This window comes from Trachurus japonicus, chromosome 21 (assembly GCF_045865225.1).
Source record: "Trachurus japonicus isolate A0001 chromosome 21, Traja_1.0".
NCBI classification, from domain to species: Eukaryota; Metazoa; Chordata; class Actinopteri; order Carangiformes; family Carangidae; genus Trachurus; species Trachurus japonicus.
In genome coordinates, this window is record NC_140927.1 from 26,293,763 (window position 1) to 26,320,804 (window position 27,042).

The 27,042-nt window shown below is 42.1% G+C and overlaps 1 protein-coding gene across 1 annotated transcript in view; it reads left to right on the top strand.

Moving 5' to 3' along the window:
- Positions 1-27,042, top strand: part of man1a2 (mannosidase, alpha, class 1A, member 2) — a 174,035-nt gene that overhangs the window by 101,312 nt on the left and 45,681 nt on the right. The window contains exon 6 of the mRNA XM_085766047.1: positions 3,862-3,942. Within this exon, the coding sequence (XP_085622173.1) occupies positions 3,862-3,942 (81 nt within the window). The remainder of the gene's footprint in view (positions 1-3,861; positions 3,943-27,042) is intronic.

A 27,042-nucleotide genomic window follows, 5' to 3' on the forward strand; every position in this document is an offset into this window, starting at 1 on the left:
TTTGTTTTGTTTCAGACCTGTCACACCCAACCGGCCCAGATAGGAGGAAGTTCTGTGTCGGATCACAGTGGGACCTGCTGTGGTCCTCACAGTAGATAAGAAAAAAATAAATAAAAAATTCTGGGGTAGGAAACCACAGTCCTGTGTGGGTGGAGAGACGCCGAGAGGGACCGGACGTTTTCCATATAATTCTATCGCTTGAGTTTCCCAGCAGAAGCAGTATAACAATTTACGACGACAGAAAAGGCCAAGAAGCACAAAGAGCCCAGGGGGCGGTGGGGTGGGGGTGGGGTGGGGGTGTGAGGGTGTGGGGGGTGCGGAGCTGGAGGTCAGGGGCAGAAAGGCGGTAATTTGGTTACTACCACTGACCCAAAACCGCAGGCTGTGTCGGTGGTGGAGCGTTGAAACAGAGTTATGAATATTGTCTGATGATGACACCTGTTCCTGCCTGAAGGCTGCACTTACCTTATGAGGAGAAATAAAAGAACACACACACAGAGACACACAGAGAGACACACACACACGCTACCGAGTGAAAAAACTGCAATAATGAATATTTTTCACAACCTGGTGGACACTTTAAAGCCGCTTCGTGTCCCTCCATCCTGCCGAGGTCAGGCAGACTCACCGGGTAAAAACCCTCTCACCTCCTGTATATTTTAACTTCCTCCATCAAGAGCCAAGGTCACATTGCAGTTTGCAAATAGCTCTCAGCATTTGAATGTAATGGGGCTTCGAGAGGTTCCAGTTGATTAATGCTGCAGAGTTGCCATGGCATCGAGAAAAAAAAATTGTCAGACGACGGACTGACAGTCGGAGAAAGAAATGTAAATGTTGTTGCACGAGCTTGTGTTCTGCAGCAGGTTGAGTGCAGAGGGTCACGGGGGTCGTTGAAGGCCGCTGAGGCCACGGTGGCGTCTGGGAGAGAGGCAGCAGGGTGAGAAACTAGATGTGGTTGAGAGTTAACGGTGCACACTTGGGCCTCTCTCTCTCTGAACACCTCAAGCTACAAAATAATAATGAGGGTTACAACCTTGAGCTTAATTAGAGAAAGAAATATGCATAAACTTTGCTGCATTTATCCACACACAGGTGGCTTGTTATAAATGTCTGGTTTAACATTTTTAATTCGGAGGAGCTCTGAAGTCAGATTTTTTTTTTAGTGCTTGTAGATTGAATATAGAAACGTTTTTTATGGAAACACCAGTCAGTACGTTTACATGTAGAGTTTAATCGAGCTACGATTTTGGCGTCTAATCGGACTTCTGTCCTTCTCCAAGTTTACATACAACTGAGAAAATCGAATAACTGACGGTGTCCTCCTCCTCAGGCTGCGATATGCGTCATTTCAGCGGGTTAATACGGCCCCCTGTCCTGTTGACTTTTCTGTCCCAGAGTAAAAAACTGAATATAAACAACTTAATAAGCTTAATACATTCTCAAATACAGTCCTCGACCAGACCCGCCGTTTTTAAAAAATAAAACACAACCTCTCGCTGGTCGCACTGTGTGAAATGCACTGAATCGGCGCTGATGCCGGGTTTTTTTTTCTTTACTTGGCTGGGTTCAGCCGGCTTCTCTGCTCCACTTTGCGCCGTCTCTACTATTGTGGAGCATGTGCTCATGCATCGTCCAGTTTCAATCCGATTACAAGCAGAAGAAAATCGATTTCCAGTTTGTTGGAGTTGGAGAACTCTGATATTAGTCGGACTAAAGTGTTTACATGCACTCAGTTGTCCAGTTATAGTCGGATTAAGGCAATAATTTGTTTCATGTAAACACACTGAGTGATGAATCAGATCCTCCAGGATTTGTTTATAGGAAGACGATTCCAGTTCCTGTTCCCTCTGAAAGACCAGTGTCTTCGCAGCTTCCTCCAGCTTTGCATTTTCACTCGTGCACTGATGAGACCGAGTGTGTCGACATCTGCCACCGTGTTTTGTTTTGTTTTCGTTCGACACTGGACTATGCCAAAGTCAAACATTTACAGTGTGTGCACTGTTTCTCTAAAGATAAGTGAGATTTGATGAGTGGAAGTACAGTAGCACCTCCTGTGTTTTATAGTGTATTTGATGTAGGAGAGGAGAGGATGCCCACCTCCACTGACTTTAAAAAAACCCCACCTCAGTGGCTGTAGAGAACCGGGGCTGTGACAGGAAAGAGTATTTTTCATTACATGTTGCTGGGAGTCATGGGTTATGCAATCATCCCCATCCTCAGTAATCGTCGTGAATTAATGATTTAAGTGATGTGGTGCCTGTCGGTCGTGGCTGATTGCTCGGCCTGCGTCTGTGAAGTCTCTGCATGCACAACGACCTGTAACTGCAACGTAACGACTGTGCAGAGCCACGGAGACCTCCGGCAGCCGGCAGAGGAAGGAGAGGAGGGGGGGTGGGGGTGTGTGTGGGCTCGGTGTGTAGATGTCTGTGCCCGTGCATGCATACACTCAAATGACTTGAGTCTGCAAGTAGGAAGTACAGTAAATTCAATTTTTACACTATGAAATGTATGAAATGCACAACAACCTGAAACGTGCAACCAAAAAAAACGAGAGAAAACTGCACTGTGCTGGAAATCTGGAGTGGGTGAAAGATGAAAAGTGTCTATAGAAGATATACTTGCTTACTTTTTTAACTAACAATAGCAGCAATGTGACTCTGTATGTTTGTTTACAGCCACAAGGAGCCCAATATTTCAGATGAATCAAGTCTAATACATTCACACTCTGACTCAGTGAAGTATCAGCTCAATAACAATAAAAATCACTGCTCGCTCTTTCTGTTCTTGTTTTCATAACATCTTGCTACAGTATGCTAAACATATCGGATATTATACGTTGCTATGGATATCTGTGTAGTATATATATTATTATGGATGTAGTATTGATATGGATATTTATGCAGTAGATACTATAAACCATGATGAGTAGAAAGGGGTGGGAATTTTTTTTTTAAAAAGTGTATACTTCTTCCTACTCCTTTTTCAAACTTGTCCATATTATGATTTGATCATACTTATATAGTATTTTGTTTTCTTCATACATTTCCTTTTCATTTTAGACACGTTCGTTCGAAATAAATTCATTTATTCATTCATCTTCGCAGTCTTTTTGACTAATATGTCAGTCAGTGGCGTTGAAAAGTTAGAAAGACAGGTGTATTGTCATGGTTTTTCTTTACGACCTTGGACAATTTCCAGCCGATGATTTTGATTTGTGACGGAGGAATGAGTGAGGAGATGATTCATCTTTCTCCCATTTGGATGTTTTCAACGTAACGTGATGATTCACATTCAGAAACTATTAGATTCGGTTATCCTGTCTTTCTCAAACAGCTGCCACAGGACATATCTTTATCATCTGATACACGTAAAGTATCTACAGTATGATAAGATGTTTGTGTTTGTTTTGAGCGTACTCATATGCATTTCAGGCACAGAAACTTTCCCTGCTTCCCTCAAATTATATTCAGATGAGGATCCAGCCTTTGGGCTCCTAAGTTGTTGGTGAAGGTGTGTGTTTTTCCTGTTTTGTGAAGAATTCAGATCTCTTCCATTCTCCATCTGTGTCTTTGAGGTTTCTATTTGAAGGTTGCGCAAACCAGTTGATACAAACACAGTAGAGACGGCGGAGATGAAAGGAAAAGACAAACCGTGCTGTTGGTCCACATCACAAAACTCATAAGAAAAAAATCCTGACTCCTAAAGAAAGAACAGATGAAAGGACAAAAACTCAAGACGGGCTGACAGTGACAGAAATGAAATGAAAACTTTACTTTCAAAGGAGACGGAGACAAATCCATCAAATATACAAAAAAAACTAAACAAAGATTTGTTTTGTGTTCTTCTCTCCTGTTTACCCAGAATGCCGAGGTGTCCGTGTTTGAGGTCAACATTCGTTTCATAGGAGGACTGCTGGCCGCCTACTACCTCTCTGGACAGGAAGTAAGTGCTCGCCCACTGTGTGTGTGTGTGTGTGTGTGTGTGTGTGTGTGTGTTGTGTGTGTGTGTGTGTGTGTGTGTGTGTGTGTGTGTGTGTGTGTGTGTGTGTGTGTGTGTGTGTGTGTGTGTGTGTGTGTGTGTGTGTGAGAATCAGAAATCAGAAATATTTTTATTGCCAAGAGCAGTAAAGGTCAGTTTACAGCACAAGGAACTTGATGTGGTGTCATGTGCAGACACAAAGGTACAAATATAGTAAAAGGTAGCGATAAAAGAAAAATTTAAATAAAATAGAATAAATTAAAATATTCTAGTGCAAAAAATATGCATATACTATATACAATTTAGGATTTATATAAATAGAATACAATAGAATAAAGATGAAGATAGATATATACAGAAAAAGTTATTGTGCAAATTGTGAGTGTGACTGTGTGAAGCTGATCCTGATGAACTGCACTTGTTTTGAATTAAACCTAAGGAAAAGAGTGAGAGACGACAGAAAGATGTTTGGTTTAAGAGGTGAAGAAGAAGAAATCCTCTCCTCCATCTTTTCTTCTTCTTCTCCTCCTCCGTTGCACCTCCTCTCATTCTTCATTTCCGGTTGTTCAGGTCCTTCGGCAGATTTTTTTGGGTTTTCTGTAAAGTAAAGTATCAGGCTGGCAGTTAAAACCAGCTGTGCATCTCTCTCTCTCTTTCTCTCTTTCTCTCTTTCTCTCTCTCTTTTTCTTTTCTGGTTCCTTCTCTCTGTCCACCTCAGCTTTCATGCCCGTCCGAGCAGCGCTCCTTCTGTAATGGGAGCAAATAAATCAAGTGTGTGCTCCGTTCGACGCCCACGCCCACCGGTGCTCTGTGTCATGATCTCATGTGGTCCTTGCAAGTGCCGGCCAACGCATCCATCTCCGCGGAGGACGCCACCTTCCTCCTTCGTTATCGGGCACTTTACCTAAAAAAAAACTGCCTGAAAACACATTCATAGATTTATTTATTTATTTATTTATGTATTTATTGAAGTTCTGGCTCCGTGAAGCCTCCATTTGTTTGTTTGTTCTGGGCACCGCAGCTGTCAGAAAGTTTCCCCCCATCGTGCTGCTTTAAAACTGAAGCCATGCAGCGTTGGAGCGCATGAACAGATCGTGAATCATGGAGCACAACAACAACACAAAAAAAACACAGCAGCATCAGTGAATGACTCCACAGTGTGCATCGGTGAACAATGCCAACACAGCTGTGTCGGTTTTACGTTGTTTACTCTCTGCAGCCGTACCACACCTTCAGATTAATGCTGCAGTGGCTCAAAAGTACATCTGAAGTGGAACTGTGTTCGTCATGAGGCTGGAAGTCTTTCAAATATTATTCATAACTTCCTTCGACAACAGACTCGCACATAAACCTCCCTCACCTCATATATATAGAATAAAAGAAGACACGTAATGTTATAAGGAACTAACATTGTTGTGCATGCTGCATCTTTCAACATGAAGTAAGATAGTTATTGCCCGTATCGAAAACAAAGGAATAATAATCCAGCGTGGCCAAAATAAAGATAAATGAACATTTACACACAACTTTTGCACATGAAAACGTAGCATGCACTGTATGGAATGTGCTTGGAGAAAAACGAGTGGAGAAAAAATGTAAATATAAATATTTTTTGTTGTGTGTGTGCTTTTTTTTGCTTAAATTCTGTGACATTCAATTTCCATTTTGTTTTTATACTCGTATAACTATTAATCCATTCATGTGAGATCATTTCAGCATACATATTGTGATGAAAGGGTTGAGATTAAACATGCATTAATAGACAGAGGGACCAGGCGGGCTTGGTTTTTTAAGGGTTAATATTAGATCAGCCATCGTGGATCTTGGATCTGGAGAAAAGCTGATTGCAGATTCTTGGTTCCCGGTTCCCGGTCAGACTTTTCATGCTCTCCATCAGCTGTGATTGGTGTGGGCTGGACCCGGAGCTGCTCCAATCAGGGCTCAGCAGGTCAGGAGAAGTGTCTTGGCTCAGAGGCGTGTGCACATCCTGCAGCTGTGGCCGTAACCAGCTGTGACACTTGGCCTTTCTACCATCAACTGCTTCCTCCTGTAGCTAATTAAAGCTAATTTCACTCCACTGTGTTACTGAAAACACTCTGAATTAGTGGTAAATACACTCACAGGGCGCCGCCGCCGCACTAACACTGAGGTTCAGCCGCTCGTTGCTTTTCAGTTGCAGCCTCAGTTCTTCTCTCCACGCGAGGGAGGAATCTTTCCTTTGATGTTGTGCTGCTCCGTGTTGACGTGATTGCATCACATCGCTCACGCTGCCAGTCTCCTGATCTATCACATCCCCCAAGGTTTTTCTGGTGCAGGATTCAGACCTGCAGTCTGTGGAGGTGAGGTGACTGAACTCACTGAACTCTCTGTCGCGTTCATGAGACCAGAACCTTTCAGTTTTGTGGCTGGGTGCTTTATGACGGTGGACGTGGCCTTTAGCAGATGATAAACTGTGGCTCGGTGCTCAGACCGTGTCATTCAGATCATGATTGATCGGTGTTCAGGGACCCGAAGTGACAGAGGAACCTCCCCCTCCCTCCACATCTGGACTCTTGAGACAGAGCAGGTTCGTAGACACCTGCCGCCTGAGCAGAGATCCACATCCATCAGACCAGGATGTGTCTTTTCAGTCATCACAGTAAGGTAAGAGGAAAACACGTTTGCACACCGGTAAACGCTCCCCAAAAATGTATTAAAGCAGAAGTAAGCAGAATGTTTGTGTTAATGTAAGTCTAAATAGTTATATTTTCCGACAGCAATCACTTCTATAGAGTGTTTGGTCTGAAACACGGGTCTGTCAGTCCCTCTGCTCTGCTCTGAGCCCAGGAGAAAACTTTCTTTGTATCCTACAACCTTTATCCAATGAGGAGAGAGAACGGCATAAAGGGGCAGTCCTCTCTGTGTGTGCAGCCAAGGGATGCGCCTGAATGTGGTGACGTAGGGACGAGGGCGGGGACTGCTAATTCCATCTGCTGACAGAAAGTTAGACAAAACCACCGGATCGCTGACTGAAGCTTTAACTGGAAGGTCAATGTTTCGATCTCAACAGGTCTTCTTCTAATTTTTGGGGAGCATTTGCTGGTGTGCAATTTTTTTTTCCTCTTTTACCTTAATTTTCTTTTTGTTCTGCACCTGTACTCACACACTGGATTTGCGTGCACTATTCTACCCAGCATGCTGCAGTGGACACATGTTCATCAAACCAAGATGGCTGATGACTGAAAAATCATCAGCCGTCTTGGTTTGATGAACATGTGTCCTGGGTGACAGGAAGTGGAACCCGACCTTTGTTTGTCATTTCCACGTGAAAAGAACAAAACAAAAACTTAATGATGACATTATTGTTGGATCTTTTTGGCCAGGTCTCTGCACCACCCAACACTTATGGTGCTGAGAATGCACTGCAATTTTGTGACACATTTGATTACATTGCGAATAAATTGTGCAATTGAGCAACACACTGTATAATTCATCACTGAAAATGTCTTGAAAAATGATCTCAGGGATGTGTGAGCTGTGCTGAAGCTCCTCACCTGTATCTCCAGTGTGTATTGCCGCTGCTGCCACACGATTGGCTGATGAGATAAGTGAATTTGCAGGCAGGTTTAATGAGTTGAGCAGCGTCTCCTTGGCAACAAATAAACTCCAACACACTTAAATGAAAAAGTTTGGCTGATTAAAGATTAGTATAAATATTGATATAGACTAGTTGTGGCACAAAGCTCAGAAGAGAAAACTTTTTATGCACAGTTTTGAGTTGTTTTCAGAATAAAAGCTCAGTAAATTACTAACATTCAGGTGATGTAGCGAAGCTTTATTACTCATGTGCAAAAAAAAAACAAGTTTGGCCTTCTCCCACTAATAATGCTCCATAACATCGAAAAAATGCCCATTACACTTGGCCCGCCTGCAGCGAGTGATTAAAAGGTTGTGGGCCGGTGCTTTTTATTTTTCCTCCTGACGAAGAGCGATTTCTGCTAAATCGCTCTGAATAACAACACGAGCTTGAAGTGGCTTACAAGCAAAAACTTAATGCCACTCTTAATGTCTCAGATCCACCTCCTCCACCCAAATCACTCTCAGCCATTCATCATCAGATTCCTCTCCGGTGATAATAGAAGCAGAGAGGGAGGCGGACGGACGGGTGGGAGGAGGAAGAGGAGGGTGGGAGGAAGGCCAGCGATGGAGAGGAGAGGAGAGGGTGTTTGGAGGTGATGGTTACTGATAAAGAGATGGGAGTGGTGGAGGATGCGGATGATGAATGGCTGCTGGGGGAGAAAAGCGAGAGCGACTCATTCTTCACTCTCGCTGGATTTGTCCTTGAGCAAGGCACTTAACTCCTCGGCTGCTCCGGTCAACCAGCAGCTGACTAAACGCTTGTAACCAGGCAACACCCTCCTCCCTCCCTCCCTCCCTCCCTCCCTCCCTCCAGGTGGTGAAGTGTGTGTGTGTGTGTGTGTGTGTAACTGTGAATATGAAGCAGCTCCGACTGCCTCGCTAGATGGAGGTTAAATTTTTTAAGAGCTGGATGGGGTGAGGCGGAGGTCGAGGAAAATCTTTTTATTTTTTTCTAGTCGGATGTGGAGCTGTGTTGCAAAGAGCGAGCGAGTGAGGGATGGATGGATGGATGGATGGATGGATGGATGGATGGAGGGAGGGATTTATGGGAACAAGACGAGGAGCAGGACTGAATTAGATCCTTAGCACCTCAGAAAAACTTAGAGAGAACAGGAAGTGAGGAAGGAGGAGACATGAGAAAAGATAGAGACACAAAAACAGGATCAGAAATGAAACTGATGTGTTGACTGATGTTGAGCAAAACATGGAGATACTGTAAAGAAGGAAAGGACACAAGAGAAAACACATTGATGAGGCTTAATGTGTTACACTTAATTATCTACCAGTTTGAAACAGGAAGTGCGTGGAACAACTGGAGAATTCACAAGTTCATTTGCTGTAGGACGGTTTTCATCATGTTCAGCTCAGTTGTGTGTGCACAAACATATCCAGACTGGTGTGTCAATCATCAGTGGTATCCTGGTTTTCTGTTGACACACAATGAATAATAATGATTTATTTATGTCTATAGTTATAATGAAGTTAGTTAGTTTGTTTATTGTCCCTGAAGGGAAGTCTATTTTCACAGATCTGTACATATAAACGCCAACACATACACATTACACACCATCACAGAGTCAAGTGTATTTGTCATTTGTGGTAACTTCAAGTTTCTAGAGCTCAGGGCAAAAAGAAAAACATATGAGGCAAAACAGATAAAAAAGAGACAATTAGGAAAACGATATAAATGAAAATGTTGGCTACGCGATGTTCAGTTCTCAGGCTGACACAGAAAAATCATGATAATTAAGTCCCACATTGCTGCTATCCAACCAGTACAAAGGTAATTAAGTAAGAGTTGTCGACTCAGAGGTAAAAAAAAATAAACTGACATCTGGAAGAAGAGCAGACGACCTGGCAGCACAAGTTCAAGGTTTACTCCACTCAACAGTCACAAGGTTTCTGATCATATAGAGTTTGATTATTGAACCAGTCTGTGATCAAATAGATCCAGTCTGACAGTTTGAGGTCGGCTCCTTGAATCTGTGTTAGAAGAAGAGACCTTGAGACTTTGCATCGCCGCCATCTTGTCCACGTCGTAACGCATAACCACGACTTGATGCATCATCATCATCACACATGGTTACCTCTGTTTACGTCTGCTGCACGAGGTTGGGAGTGGGTTGAGCTTTTATTTTGGTAGCGGTGTTGGTTGTACGTGTGAATTCTGCTTCTGGTCGTATAGTAGAGCAAAAGAGCTAAACAGTATTTTTATATAACAATAGAGGAAGATGGAGGAACATATGACTGACAGTCTCGTCTGATTACTTCTTTCTAGTGACTTTGGACCAGTTCCTCCCCAGTAGTGAAACGACCACTGGCTTTAGTTGTGGCACTGGCTGTAGATACTGTAGATCATGAATCTGTTTTGCATTTCCTGCATTAGCTGAAGGTTGGTGATCAGAACCAGGGCTGAAATCTACATATTGTTTTTCTTCCTCTCTTTTCTTCTCTTCTCTTCTCCTCCCTAAAGCTTTATTGGGATTTAATTTTGTCTGTAAATGTGGAAACCGAAGCCACATCTGTGATATGTTGGTCTAATAACACACGAGAAATGACTGACCTGAATTTAGCTTTGATGTGTTGAAGTGGCTTCCAGTCAAGTTTTCTTCACTTTCGTCACTTTTGTCCTTTTTTTTTAAACTCATATTTATCTGCTTTTTATTTTTCTTCTCTGTCATAGAAACAATAAACAAGTGGCACTCGCCCCGAGAGAGAAAGAAAGGGGGAAGTTTTTGATTCAAAGACCGGTTAAAAAATCTGTTTAATTTAGGGGAATAATATAAAACAGAAGCAAACACAGAGGAGAAAGATGAAGGGAAAAGAAAAGGAGACAACATAGAGATGGAGGTGGAGGAAGAGAAGAAGGAAAAGGGAGGAGGAGGAGGAGATCAGCATTCAGGAGGAGGAGGTGTTTGGTCCGAGCCGAGCAGCAGTGATGGATTGTGTTTACTCCTCTGTCTGTCCCCACCTTTTATTCTTTCACTTTCTCCTTCTGTTTTTCTATCTCTTCCTCCGGCGTCCTCGCCACCTTCTCCTCCCTTTCCTCCCTTTGTCTTCTCTCTCTCTCTCTCTCTCTCTCTCTCTCTCTCTCTCTGATCTCCACCTTCATCTCTTCCCTGTTGTCGTTTTTTTTTTTTAGCTCCACTCTCATCTTCATCTCGTCCTCTCCTCTCGTCTCTATTCTTTTATCTGTCGTCTTTGTCCTGTCCTTTATTTCTCGATTGAGCTTATTTTACTTCCTGTTTATGTCTCGTTCCTCCTTTCTTTCTCATCTTTATTCTCCCCTTCCTCTCTCTCTCTCTCTCTCTTCCTCCTTTGTATCTTCTCCTGTGTTCCCACCTTGTTTGTGTTTTACCTACTTTGTCATTTTTTCCGCTCTTTTCCTCCCAGTTTTTCTTCCCCACAAAACTTTTCTTTCACTTTCTGCTTTCATCTGTTTTCATTGTCTTGTCTCTCTTTCTTTCCTCTCCACTTGTTTTCCTTTTTTTCTTCTTTTGCTTTATCACATGGCTCCAGTACATCCCTGTGCTCACTCCCTTTAATCCTTCACTTCCTTTAATCTTAAATACAGTAAACAGCCCTCTCTCTCCTTCCTCTCTTCTGTCCTTCCCTCTCTTTCTTCCTTCGTCTCATCTCACCAACGCCATTCTTCCATTTTTTCCTCGAGAACTCCATCGCTGCTCGTCCTTTTCACTCCTCTCTCCCTCCGTTTATTTCTATCTTGTCTGCTCTGTTCTTTTGCTCCACTGCTCCTCACACTCCTCCTCCTCTCTCCTCTTCACTTGTTTTTCATTTTGCCTGTATTGTATTTTTTTTTATCTCCTTCATTCCTCCTCCTCCTCCTCTCAGATGACCAGGCCACCTCTCTGCTCATTAGTAACTTGTGAGACGTTCAGGTACGACTCTCTGGGGTCGGTGTAGACTGTAGAATAAAAATATTAAAGGTGAGTAGGAAACATTGTAAATGAGAGATTGCGAGTAAACTGACCCTCACTAAACCTTTCAAAATAAAGTGTCACTGTTTAAAACTGAAAATGTGAAGAATTACCTCGTCTTTGAAAAGCAAAGTTTTGTTTTATTTCCATTGATTTTCCAAAAGTTGCTCATATCACAAGTCTCTACATAATGAGAAGTTTAAGGTCATGGAAGAGCAGAAAATGTTTAATGGTATAAAAGTTGACATTTATGTTGCAGCATTGTGGCTTTAAGTTATGTGTTTCTTTTATATATATAGATTGATTTTGATAATCACATTTTAATACCATCAATGATAAAACACATTCAACCTGTGTTATTAGACCTCAAGGACTCAAACACTTACACAGGGCTCCTTTTAATGTGAAGATCCTGTGGTATATTAAATGTCTCGGAGAAATCAAATAAAGGTTAATTGAGGTTTTAAACTATGACTGATTTCTTTAATCAACAACAAAGGTAACATTTACATCTTAACAAGGCAGCAGTGATGAGGGGTTAATGAAATACAAAACACTATAATTTAGTCATTTACTTAAATAGGAATGATAAAAAAAAACATGAACATAAATCGACGACATGTTCTCCTACATCTGTAGAGGATGATTTGTAGTCTGGAGCGTCTCTCCTCCCTTTTATAATGGGATTTTTGGGATGTTGAACTTTGCCATATTGAGATTGGATTTTTGGATAAAGTTAAAAATAATGTTGTCTTGACCTTTCTTTTCCACTTCCTACGTCTTCTGCAGAAGTCTCACTCCTCCTCCTGACTTCTCTCTTTTACATTTCATTTACATCTACGTAACCCTGACGACGCTGCAGTTGAATGGAGTCACGATGCAGATGAGAGTTCACCCAGGTACAAATCCATTTACTGGAAGTTACTCATCACTTTGTCGTTGTATTGTGTGATTTTTGCTCCACTTTTCTTCTCTTGATAATAAGACATCGTGGTTGTTTTATCGGCCGGCTCGGTGGCGACGACACCTTATTTTGCAGGGATAACCTCTAATTAACTTTCTAAGCGGTGGGAGGCAGAGGAGAGTTCGAGGATAATTTGTTCCTCTGCTTTGTGCGCTGATTGATGAATATACAAAGTCATCAGCTAGTTTCACAGTGAAGTACAAGAAAGAAAGAAAGAAAGAAGCAGCAGCAGCTCGAGCAGGAAACAGAAACTCTTGTAATCAGACACCATGTTTTGTCGGTGCTGCAGCTCCAGTTTTTCTTGCGTGGCGGTGGTTTTGTTTTGTCTCTTCTTGACGATGTTCTGCTGACACCTGCTGAACCTCATTAGCGCTCTGGTGTGTGTTTACCGTCCTCTTTTTGAAGAAGAAGAAAAAGAAGAAGAAAACTTGGCTGGAAATGCAACACCAACTAAATGTGGGTACACACTTTTGGTTGGTGTTGCACTTCCCTTCCTGACACACTTGTTCACGAGTTGTTATATAACAATTGTGGTGGTAAAACCTAAAAAGCAAAGTGTCAGTGTTACATGCAGGTGTGATGCCCCACCTGTGTCAGCGAGGTGGATGTGTGTGTTACGGGAGTCGTCTTGTCTGCCTTTATTCTTCCTCTGATCATTTCAGACAGTTTGTGTTTTATATTTTTGTGTGCTGGGGATCAGTGGTCGACCACAGAGGTTATTGCAAGTGGGCCATTTGCAAAATAACACAATTTTGGCGACAAGTTGAAAAAAAGAAAATAATCTTTAAATTTCATAATTATAGACACCAGGCCACATTGTTTTGCTTGTTTACTCTCTTAAAAAATCACATTCATGACAAAAACTGGAGTGTCTGATGATAAAGCTGGTTCGCAACAGGAAGAAAGAACAGGAAAGAGACAGATTTGTACAGTTATGGAGTTATCGGAGAATGTCAAATGTTAGGAAGCACAACCAGAGACTGTATATAAAGATGGACGTAGCCTCTTGTGACATTTCTTAAGAATGGTTTTCAATCCAGAGAAGAGCTGAAGCTTTAAGCCTTGATAAAATCACCCTCCTACAGTTGTGATAGAGGAAATTGGCTGTAAAGTAGTAGTAGTAGTAGTAAACATGTGTATTTTTGTTAAGTTACTGTAGATGCTGTAACATGGAAGTCTTGGAGCGAGACTCTAGTGGTCATAAGAGGAACTACAGTTTCATGAGCTTTCCTTTTAAACTCCACTTGTAAAATACAAGTTGTGTTCAAACATTGTGCACTATTCATAATTAAACACTACATTTATTAAAGATTCCTTAAAAACTGAGGCTTCAAAAAGAGTTCTGTTTTAGTTTTTGACTGAAAGCTGCACCAAAGATGTTCCCGTCTTGTGGAGTACCACCACTCTCTGTACTACTAACAGTTGTGTTGTGTCCTATGTGGCTCAGGAGGAGCTTTTTTTTCTTGTAGATAACCCCGAGCTAGGTCACTGCGGTTATCTCAGCTCAGGCTGGGAGACGACAGACTTTTTAACAGGAAGCCAGCATCACAGACTGAGGCTGCTGATACCCAGAGATGCGGACGTTCACCAGTCAAAGAGAGGAGACTTGAAGGAGTCGGTCGAGAGCTTTTGTTCTGGAGCCCCGATCCATAAGATTTAATCTGTCTCTCATGACTCCTCCAAATTTGTGCTATCAGTCCGTCTGCAGGTTGAAACACCAATGCACCAGAGGTTCAGGACTTTTAGACGACCACATGCTACAACGCTGATTTTTACTGCTGTTACACATCCGACGACTATTCAAATATCTTTCTTTTCTTTTTCTTTCTCCTCTTACCCTTTACTGTTCTTTTCTCTAGCCTTTTTTTTTTTTTTTTGCATACATCCACTTCACGGCTCATTTCATCTCATCTCAGTGAAATCTTTCCCTCTCGTTCTCGCCCGCCCTGTTCGAGCAGCAGCAGCAGTTAAGTGAACAATGCTGTATGGAAATGTAAACTCCAGGCAGGCGTTCTGGCCACCGTGGAGTGGAGTGGAGTCTTATATATTGAACAGAAAAATAATAGGCAATACTTTTTGTTTTTGCTCCCATTTTTCATGAGTGAATGTTAAAGAGACTCTTTAAAGTTTTTTCTTTTACTAAAGTGAACAAAAAGCAACTTTTCCTCAAATGTTCCTCTGTGTTTGTGAACATTTCCCCTTTGCCAAATAATCTGAGCAGCAACACAGCACTTTGCTATATTGCAGTTTCGATTATACTTTTGATAAAATGTGCAGCCGCACTGTATGACCTGGTTTACAAGTGTGCTTTTTTTTGGTGCATCCTGGATCAGAAAATGCTACTTGAACAAATTGAGCAAATTTGATGGATATTGGATGAAGCTGTTGTCGACACAAACCTGGAGCATCCCAGACAGGCTCAGTGGGTGACATTGTTTGTTTTTAACCTCCAGTAAATGTGTACATTATGCCGCTGCAGGATAGCCTGGGTATACCCATGCCATGCTGCCTTGCGCACAATTTTATTCGCTCTGCAAGTCAGCCAGGAAACCATGGCAGAATGGAACGGGGGAGGGGGCAGCAAGACGATGACGACGCACCCTTGTTGATAGCTTGTCGATCCAACATGGCGGCAGGCGCTTTACCTTTCGATGCAGCGTTAGAAAGTGTTTCAAGTAGATTAGACCGCAAGTTTATTTTGAGAAAAGAGCAACGTTTAGCGTTTTTTTTCCTCATCAGATTTCTGTCGCTCTACATACGTCATTGGGTATGATTGGTACGATTGGCTAAGCTACGTACAGACGCATTTGATAGACATTTCGTAGCGCCCAAAAAATGGCTCTGGGCTTTTGTAAACCACGCCTCAAATACGAAACAATGAACGGGTGGTTTCCAGACCGAATCTCAATCTACACTGAGATGAGGTCTGGTGTTAGCCAGGCTAGCTGCAGGAGGCAACGGGGGAAGATGAATGGCTCCACATTTGGCCTCAGCATCAACAAAATGTATATGTGTGTCTTTGTGTTTTGTCTATTTAAAAAAGGCTTTTCCATGAACACGACAGATTAGTATTTTGTATATATTTGCAAGTATATCAGGCAAATTTTGAGTAAAGACAAAGTGCTGCATTTGTATTTTTTAGTTCTATGTGTTATTTAGGTAACATAGACGTGTATAGATTTGTCACATAGGGCTCAGACTCAGGCAGACGGTTAAAATTTGACTTCTTTTTCCATAAATCTGAAAATCTGAAACCCAAAGAGACCAACTACCTTTGATTTTAGGAATGAGATGGAAACAAGGCAGAGGTGAAGATACTGTACAGTAGAGTTGGATTTAGAAGTGATAGAGAATAAAGAAAGCGAGTGGGGAGGAAAGTGAAGCACAGATCAAGAACAGGAAAAGGAAAGTCACAGCGAACAAGAGACTGATCCTCATCATCCTCCCTCTGTCAGTCACAGGCATCATTTCAGACACTTTGTTGAATTTTGAGAGGACACCACGGTTACCAGTCACAACAACAACATTGTCGCTCGTCCCTGTGGACGGGATTCAGATTGTTTTGGCTCCGGCTTCTGATTGAAATCCCTCAAGAAAGATAAGGGAGAGTGTGAAGGAAGCTTTTACAACTTACGACCTGAGGTGGATAATTTTCACCTTGTTCCTCTTAGACAAAGAAAAACAGAATGACTTGAATGACGGCGATGATGATGATGATTTGCTTGGGGAACAGCAGGTCGCTGGTCAGGGAAGAAGGCCAATCCCTCTGTACTGGAGGATAATGAGATGAAAAGCTGCAGACTAAACGTTGCTGCACGACCCGTCCCTGTGGATGGAAGGATGGATAGAAGGAGATAAAGTGACAAAAATGAAGCATACAAATAATATAGGGGAGGATGGAAGAGAGACAGACGGACAGAGATAATGATGGTGATGGGAGACAAATAAGAAAGTAAGGAAGGAAGAACAGAAGGAAGGACTTCAAGTGGCTAAGAAAGGAAACGAGAAGCAGAGATGAAGGTGGGAAAAGCTGGTAGAAGAGATATAAATGGAGAGAAGAACAGGTGAGGAGGAGGAGGGAGAGGGAGGGAGATCACAGATGGAGAGGAAATGTTTGGTTGGAGGCAGAAACAAGATAGTGAGGACAAAGAAAGGAAAGACAAGGAGGGGTGGAGGGGACAGACAAAACAGATGAGAGCGGAGACAAGAGAACGAGATGAAGACGACAGACAGAGAGAAAAGAGGGGAAAAAAAGCAAAACATGTCGTGATAAAAGTCTGTTTCCGTTTGGTTTTTTATTTTGTCTCCAGAAGTCGAGCATTCAAAACCGAAGCTGCTCTGAGGACGTCGCTTATTTGTCTCCTCAGATTCCCGCCAATCATCATCATCTTTATCATCATCCACAAACTTTCCCGTCTCTCCTGTTTGTTCAGATGTCTCTTGTCCGGGGATCGGTGGCTGCAGCCCGCTCTGTTTCCTCTGGCTGTCGGTTTGATCTCACCAGGGAGCTTCTCTTTTATTTTTTTGGTCAAACACTGAACGCGTCAGGGCATCTCGCTCTCTGATGGACTGCCACAACGCTGCAAACACAGCAGGACGGCAAAAGAGAGAGGGATGAAGGGGAAAAGGAGATTTGCTGGTGGCATGATCTTGCAACACAAGAACAATAAAAAAACGACTGTGCAAACTTGTAAGGAGGTAAATGTGATGGTGGAGACGTATACATATCTGCCTCTGTGTCCAAACAGCAACCTGAGGCAGGTTTATGAGAGAGTCATCGAAAACAAATCAGAGCTCATGAATAAACCTCTCCTCATTCATTAGTTTTGAACGTACAGGCATGATGGGGTGAGAAAAAAAAAACAGAAAGAAGGTGTGCGACTGTGCGTTCATGCTCGGGCAGCGTCGGACCTCTGCAGCTTGTTAGGAAAAGTTTATTGAGAATAATGAGGGTGTAGCGGTTTTGTCGACAGCGCTCAGTGGCTGGGCTTTGTGTTAGGGTGCAACGAGATGAGAAGAGTCGTTCTTCTGAAGAAAGCACACACACACACACACACACACCGCGTGATCTCATCCCTGTATAGAAAGCCATCGGTCTGATCTGAGGGTCGTTCGCTCTTTTTGCAGCTCACACTGTTTGATATTTGAGAACAGCTGCACGTCCAGAGCCTCATTCACACTAAGATTTAAGTGGACGGACGCTGTTAAAGTCACATTTTGGAGAATAATCTGTAAAGAAAACACTGAAATATTGTCACCTCATGAAGTTGCAACACATTTGACACATGTGCAGTGACATTAGACGACATGCAGTGGCATCATGCAGAAGTTTGGGCACCCCTGATCAAAATGCCTGTTAATGTGAACAGTTAAGCAGCAAGTGGAAGATGAAATGATCTCCAAAAGGCATAAAGTTCAACATGAAACACTCGTTTGCAATATTTTGAGCAATATTGACTGAGTGTATTATTTTTGTTTTCTGCGATTAAAAGGAAAAAAGGGAAAACAAAGCAGCAGTCTGCAAAAGAACAGGAAACCCAGGAGACTTAAACTCTCAGATAACTTTGACCAAGGTATCAGATAAGATGTTTACTATTTACACACTGTGATAGTTTCTAAAGGGGGGGCTACTACTGTAGCTACTAACTATATGGTGGCTAAACCTTTTCCTTTGCTGTCATTTTGAAAATGTAGCTAAAGGATAAAAATAAGACTGTATGAGACTGTATGGAGTTGTTTTTTTTTCCTTCTCATGCACCTGAGCTCTGTTTTGTCTCCTCAGACGAGTATGCAGCTCTTTAGCGTCTCTTTTTTACTCATCCATAACGGTGAAGGCCCCAGAAAGACGGAGAAAACCGATAATGTTGTTCACCCAGAATGAAAAAGTAATTTCTTTTCACCTTGGTGCTGAGTTGCACCAGTGAATAGGCATTTAACAGTTAACAGTGCTATTTAATAGGATTTGCTCCCTGCAAATGTGAATATTGCTTTGTCTAATAGGAACATTATTATTCTTTGTTGGAAGGAAATTCAATATTTATTCATAATTGAAAATGTGTGCTGCATTGTGTAATTATTTAAACGCAAAGCTGTGGCCTTCAAATTCTAGTTTGGTTGCATTGATCCGACATCTGGACTTCAGCGCTTCATGATACAGTCGGCTCAGATACAGAGGAAACACAATCTGCGTTATTGTTTTATGTTTTCTCTCAACGTTACAGTTGGTGGTTGACTTTCACTCAGACCGAGCTCAGAGATCTGAACAACGACCAGTTTATTGGATGAATATATTGAGCTGAGTCTTTTCTCAGGCAGCAGCGTTGAACAGACAAACCTGAGGAAGAGAGCAGCTCATATCGAGGCCACCCCGGTTGTTTCGAGCAACAATCATCCTCCTCTGGGAATCATTTTCCTCTTTTGCAGATTCTGCTGTGATGACATGCTCAGTAGCCGGCTGGCTGCAGGCACACACACACACACACACACACACACTGAGAGAAACCAAGATGAGAGACAAACAAGAGACAAATCTTAATTTCATCACAGCTTTTAACGAAACCCCGGCTGCCCCGCTAACAAATGACTCCACCATCCTTGTGCAAACCAGGGGTAGAAATGACAAGCTCTATCTGCCCTACTTAAAACTTAATAATAGTTTGAAGTACAAGCACCACACAGGAGTGGGGAAGAGTGGGAAAGAAGGAAGGAGGGAAGGAGAGGGGAAGGTTGAAAGGCAAGTCCAAAATGAGATTAAGTCAGGGAGCTGTGAAGAAGAAGAGGAAGAGACGGGGAACGGTTGCAGAGAAAGAGAAGAGGACAGAGGAGAAAGAGTGAGAGATTTTTGTAACGGAGATGACAAGCAGAAAGATGTGAAGAAATGGACCATGCACTGAATACAGGGAAAGAGACTGAGGGAATTAATTTAATGAGGGAAAAGAGAGGGAGAGAAAGAGAAAGAGAAAGAAGGGCGGGTAATGAAGGAAAAGATGTCTCCTCTTGAATTAATAGCGAACAAATGCAGGTGTAGGAGGAGGAGTTCATGTGGAAGTTAGACTTTTCATTTGGCTGAAAAATCTCTTCGCTCAGGCTCCGTCGCTCCTAAAAGAGGAAGAGAGAGAGAGAAAAACTCAGCATTAATGAAGCGTGACGCAGATAAACGTCAACTTAACACCGTGTAATCTCAACATACACGACTCCAGACGTCCCACTTTGTTTTGTTTTTTTATTTACCGAACATTTTTCCTTTGCTGCCTTTGTTCTATTTGGAGCTCTGAAGGACTGAGACCAGGTACAGTAGTGACAGGATATGAAACACATCAGGTGGGACTTTCCTCTTCCTCTTCCTCTTCCTCTTCCTCTTCCTCTTCCTCTTCCTCATCACTCTCTCTCTTCAAAGCTTTGATTTCCATTAACGCTGCTCGGTTGCAGAAATATCTGACAGTAGTGGTCGTGGCGTGACGGCAGCACGTGAAGCGATCACAGAGCTAATTTGACGATCGTCAGTGAGTGTTTTTTTTATTTTTATTTTTTTCCCCCGCCCTCCTCCCTCCTCCCTCCCTCCCTGCCTCCCTCCCTCCCTCCCTCCCTGCCTCCCTCCCTGCCTCTGCCTTTGATGCAGAGGCCACCGGATGCCAAACAATATGATCTGAGCAAATGGATCAGCTGATGGTGAAGTGGCATGAAGAAGTATGGAAATGACACACACACACACACACACACACACACACATATAGATATACATGTGCGCACACACACACACATACGCAGTGGGTGACTTAATCCCGTCTCTCCTGTGGGGCCTCGGGGCCCTTCTTACCAAGCAGCCGCATTCAGCACATTTCACAGTCTACCCCTTAATCCCTTTAGGAGGCTCCATTACATGTCAACAGTGGCCCACTGCTTACACCAGAGACTGTGTGTGTGTATAAATATCTCTGTGTGTGTGTGTGTGTGTGTGTGTGTGAAGTATGAGCAGATTCTTTATAGCAGTGTGAAAACGCTGATCTTATTAAGTCATTTAGACGAGTACTTAGCCGTAGTTCTTTCTGCACAGTGTACAGTAGTATTTGTTATGGTCAGGAGATACTGAGATGGTGATTAGAATAATTAATGATACCTGGGCTTAATTGATTGGTGGATGTTATTTAGGATATTTTTAGCATGTTAGCGCAGTAAAGAGATGGATTCATCATCACAGACAGATAGAGACTGTATTCATCCCCTGGGTAGAGGACTAAATGATGTGCAATGTGTATTTTTGTCATTTTTATATTGTCTTCATTATAGAGAGAGAATGGTCATTTCCATATTTAATTTTCTCTGGTTGTTATTTGATAAAACCATTTAATCCTGAGTGTCTCTGTAGTATCACAATACTTCATTGGGTGCAAGTTAGTGTAGCAGCTGCTCCTCTTGAGGTCCACATACAACACACAACATCTACATAAAATACGCATGTTATGCATGTAAAATGAGGATTATTATGTGTGTATCAGTTAATGTCAAGCAAAATAACATCACCTCACATCAAAATTCAACTGTAGTTGGATTAATTAACGTCACAGTTATATAAAAAAAAAAGTGTTTGAAAATGTAGCTCCTGTGATTTAGATATTGCATATGAACATAATACAATAATGCACAATAATATTACAAAAAGTAGTTTGTCAGTCCTTTATGAACAGATAAAAGTTGGATGAAGGTGGATTTGACTTGAGGTTGTTGCATTTGTGCAGATGTTGTCCAGCTGTGATGCTGAACAGCAACAGCTCTTCTGGAATCTAATAGAAGGAAAAGAACAGGATCAATAAAATGTGATTTTGTTATTGTCATTATACAGGAAAATACAATGACACAATGACCAAACCCTGGCAGCACATCACCCCCACCCTCAAACAGCTGCACTGGCTCCCCATCAAATATCGAATCACCTTCAAACTCCTCATCCTCACCTACAAATCCCTGCATGCACTGGCCCCTCAGTATTTAACCGACCTCCTCCATGTTCACCATCCCTCACGGAACCTGCGGTCTGCCAACCGGGGTCTCCTCACCACCCCCCACACAAGCAGACGCACCTTTGGGAGCAGGGCCTTCAGTGTGGCAGCTCCCACTCTGGGGAACTTGCTCCCGCTACATCTGCGCCCAAAGCCCAAACCCTGGAATCCTTCAAATCACTGTTGAAGGGCCACCTGTTCTCAGGCCTTCACCTGCTAATTTGTTGTCCAGTCTTGTGTCATTGTTAAGCGTCCTTCTTGTGTCTTGAAAGGCGCTATATAAATTGAAATTATTATTATTATTATATAGATCCATTACAAACATAATGAAACATTTCATTTACTTATTTGATTTATTTTAATTGTAATGATTATGGCTTATATTTAATGAAGACCTAAAATTCAGTATCTCAATCAATTTGATTATTACAAAAGATGGATTAAATTCCATTTTTAATATGGAAATGTTGGCCTTCTAAAAGTACGTCCATCTATACGCACTCAATTGGTTGGGGCTGTTAGCAAACCACTGGATCCCATGTGTGAGGAAGCTCTCAGCGGAGCAGCAGCAGCAGCATTAACAGCAGCATTAGCAGCTACAGCAGCAGCAGCTACTACAGCAGCAGCAGCAGCTACAGCAGCAGCAGCAGCATTAACAGCAGCAGCAGTAGAAGGAGGAAAGACACCGAGTGCTGTTGTGACAGGTTTACTTTACTTTCCTGGGTGTTAGTCAGAAAGTTCAGCTGCTGGTGTTTTGTGGTCTGAGCGGCCTCTCCTCTGAGATCACAGGAATCTGAAGCTGATACCAGACTGAACACAGGTGTTGACACCTGAGCGCTGCTGAGTCTGTTGTCTTATCAGCCATGAAACTAAGCTCCATCATCTGAATGTTGTGGTTCATCTACAGTATCGGCTGCTTAGCGTGTCAGCACATCTATAGTTGAATAAACTCTTATGCATGTGTGTGTGTGTGTTGGTGTGTGTGTCTAGACTCGTATCTATCAGTGCCTGCTCTGCTTGACAGCGATTTCAGGCTCTCCCAGCTGCTCACAGCTTACAAATTATATCCTCATGTGTAATAACTGGATCATTGGCTGAGTTAAGGACGTGTTTGAGTGGCGGATTACAGCTCTCTCTGTCCCTGCGACGTAACACTGATGCACCATTTGGCGGATGATTTTCATCCAAAGCGCCTTACGGGACCATTGCACACATTTTTTTATTTATTTATTTTATATTTTCTAGCATGGCTGGTCCCGGGAGGAGTCAAACCTCTCACCCCTGGCTGCACTAACGTCATTATTCACCGCCACGGCCGTAGAAACCAGCCCGTGTCCCCCTCTCACCCCTCTCACCCCCTCACCCTTCCCTGCTGTACTCTAAATCTGCTGTCTGGGAATTTGGCCCATCGAAAAAACAAACAGCTCGGCCGCCGCTAATCCCCAAAAAGAGAGAGAATGAAGAAAGGAGAAGTGGAATAGGCAAAGTTTTTTTTTTGTTTTTTTTTTCATAAAGGATGGACACTGCTAATAAAGGGAAGAGGGAAAAGAGAGATACTGTGGGTGGAAGAATGATTCATATGAAATGATATTTGAATAATCATAAAATGTATGATGAGATTCAGTTCACGTTCACTCTATATCCAGTTAAGTTTTGATAAAGATTACTTGAATTTGGTCACTATAGTCATGAAAAATCCTTACAAAGCTCATCATCAGATCACATGGATCAGTATCGGTATCAAGTCTCGTCTGTGCATGTTTTAATCGATCAATATCTGCTCCAGTGATGAAGTAATGCAGATCAAATCCTCCTGGTTCTTGTGTTGCTGTTCTCACTAACGCTGCCACTTCTCGCTGCATCGCCTGTTGAAATTTAGGACGAATCAGTGTGAAATATTATTTGGAAACACTCATGAATAACACTGAGATGTGAAAAAGTACAGATTCATTAACTTTGGACTCAAATAATCTTTCTGAAACGAGCGTAGGAAACGTTCAGGCTCATTATTTGGCCTTTAACACGCCACTCTCCAGCTGTCACTGATTAATTTTGGATTGTGTGTTTGTAACTTGATGACAGGTTTGGATTAAACCTGGCTGTTGTTGATTTGTCAGGAGAACGAGTCAGAGGTGGTTTGTGAGAGAAGAACCACCACTCTGTTACGCCAGTGTGGAACCACAGCTGTTTGTTTAGCTCCAGAAAAATTAACAGAGTGAGACGTCTTCATCTCTAGCTTTTCAGTTTGGATTCCTTCACGGTTGATGGTTCAGGGATTATAACTGTTATAATTAACTATAATAACCCATCTGGTTGAAATATATATTAGTTACATGAATGTATGTGGCTGAAACCATATGACACCAATGACAAGCAACTAGTGACACAGACTATAATAGTCTATAATAATACTATAATTGTCGTTCAACATGGTGAAAACATGAGGGAATGAAAACTGTTACGCATGTCCAGCAGCGTACAGGATCAAAAACATTTAAGAAAAATTAAAATGATTAAATCATAAATAAATTAATGAAAGAATGAATATAAATAAACACATAATAAAGATTAAACCAAGCAGCAAGTAATCACAATAGCACAAATACATATATTTGTTGTATGTACATTTATTACAGACTTTTTAATGTGGAAAAGTTTCATATTGAAACTTTAAACTTTTGAATTTTGTCAAGAAACTGATAAAAAGAAAAAAAAAACAGCATCTGTGTGAGATGAAGAAAGCTGCAGCTGAGTTATTTAATCAACATTTAGTTGAAGTAACTTTGGACCTGGTTGTGACTGATGACCGACCGTCCTGCTCCGCGCCGCTCTCTGCTGGACAGAGACTCTAATGACGTCAGTCACAGCTGAGGTGTTTCTGTGCTGCCGTCGACCACCAGTGTATATATAATGTAATATATAATATAATAAAATATTGTCTGTGTGCTCACCACGATATTTTCCTCATCAATTAAAACTGACAGATAGTTCAACACCGGCCTTTTCATCCGTCTGAGGTTTGTGTTGATGCTCAGAGGAAAAAAAATGTGTCAGATCAAATTCATTGCCGTGTTCCTGCTCTCCTCTTCCAATATTGTGTTTCAAATCTTTATGCATGCACTCACTCGTGTGTGTGTGTGTGTGTGTGTGTGTGTGTGTGTGTGTGTGTGTGTGTGTGCATCCTCCAGTGATCGATTCTGAAGTGTGCTGTAATGCATTTTAAAAGGCTGAACACTAAAGCTGTCAGCTCTTCAGGGAGAATGATAGAAACAAGTTAGTGAGCAGCAGACGGCAAACTGTCTGTGCTCGTCCTCCCCCGAGGAGTTTCACCTTTAAAGCTACCGACACAATCCTGAGCCCTGCTCCTTTGTTACACTAGATATTATGTCAACAGGACGCAGGCACGTGGACCATGTGGTTTTTTGTTTTTTTTACCGCAGTGATGTAGAGGAAGAGGAAGACGAGGGCGTCGCTGTGTTTAACAGTGGTACATTTCACAACTGAGCTGTCATTGGTAGAATTGGACAGATTGTCAAAAGTGAAGGTTGAATAACTCACTGAATAAATCACTGTGTATGGAGAATGAGAAACGAGGACGAGGATGAGGATGAGGATGTGTTGTAGGAACGACTGACTCCCTTCATCCTGTTTGACGGTAGCTCAGGTCTGACGTTGTCATTTCTGACTGATTTCTGGTAAAAAATAAATAAATAAATAAAAAACCTGTCGCTGCAACGAGAATGTGACATTTGATGCATGAAATTTAATCTTGAAGTATTTTTCCTCCTCGAAGACCTCGTACGACTTTTCAGCACCAACACTTTTGTTCTAACTCAGGTTTTTTTTTTTTATCTTAACATAGTAAAGTCGTTCATGTCGCCTGTTTTTGTCAATTTAGTTTTTATTTAGAGTTTTTCCTTTATATAAGTTGTGTAAAACCAACATATGTAAGTACAAAAACAAATACAAACTTTTGGGAGTTACATTCTTAGCATCTGTCCATGTTCCTATTTATTTTCTTTTACTCATGTCTTTCCTGTGGTCGTTGCCGCTCTTCTGTCTTGAATGTTGTCCATTCAGATTTCCTCTACAATCTGCGTCCATTGATCCTGGGTGGGGGGGTTCCTCTCCCTAAATGAGCGTTTTAATATCCAAAATAGACTTTTTTCATCGTCCAAACATTTGGTTGTTACATTAATAAATGGAAAGTGGAGTTAGCCTGAGATCCTACTGATCAGCCACTATTTCATTTTGGACGTTTTAAAGCGGACTCACTGTTTAAAACAGTTTCACACAAGCTCTTAAGCTGCACTTATTTACTACTACAGTACTCTGCTGTGTTTTTGTTTTGCCAATTTTGTGTTGTGTTTTGTACTTCTACATAACTTCAGTCTCTAATGGATAAATAAAGTTGAGTGGAATGAAATTAAGCGGCAACTTTTTTGATTATCGGTTTTCTAAATTTATTAAAAAATGATTGTTTTCATTTTCTTATCAGTTTTTAAACTGTAGTTTTCCCTGGAGGGAGGGAGTTGTTTTAGCAGCTAAACACATTCAAACTTAACCTCTGTTGTTATGAATTGTCTCTAGATAAATAAAAACTGGCATTTGAGGACATGAACTGTTGTTACAGGGAAGTGGTTGCTATTTTTCAGTGATATCTGATGTTTTATAGACATAGGAACTCATACAAGAACTTTCCCTCAACAACAAAATGATTTTAAATTTAAAAACTAGTCGATCAACATTATTTGTGTTTTATCTTAGCAACAGATCCTTGTTTTGTTTTTGCTGGTTGTTGTGTTGGTGCACGAACCAGATCAGCAGCTCGACTCTCAGACCGCGTGTTGAACATCCTCTGTGTCTGTTTGCATCAGATACTGAACAATGTGTTGAGCTACTTAAGTGAGAAGCACTTGTCTGAAGTGTGATAATGCTCTGAAGTAATACGAACAAGATAAGGAAAATGTGCAGCCGCTAATTAAGCAGACTATCTTCCTCTTCCTCTTCCTCTTCCTCCTCTCAGCAGGTTTACTTCCTTTAACGACCGACAATACGATGCTTGTTTCCTCAGAGAGAGAGAGAGAGAGAGAGAGAGAGAGGGACGGGTCTTTCCTTTAATCCCTGCCCCCAGATGAAAGCAGTGGAGGAAGATGATTGTCATAAACTGTGTAGTTTTATCTGCGCGGGCGGCCGCTCGTCTCCTCTGATGGCTCGTTTGGATCCTGTCCCTGCTTGATGACATCAGCAGCGGGATCGACAATAAAAGCCAATGGAGTTTGTTAAGGGCCTCGGTGCAGCCAGCAGACAGCCCGCAAATCAGTGGAGGAGTTTATGATGATTGGGAGTGCACACACACACACACACACACACACACACTCTCCATGACCTCTACACACACTCTTAAACACACACACATGAGCTTGCTGTACAAGCCGGTCACGTGCACTTAAACCTTAGATGCAAATATATGCGTCTCTCAAAGCTCCACGCAGACCTGATCACCTGTGACGACGCTGTCAGCGCTTTGCTGTGAACTCAGCACAAC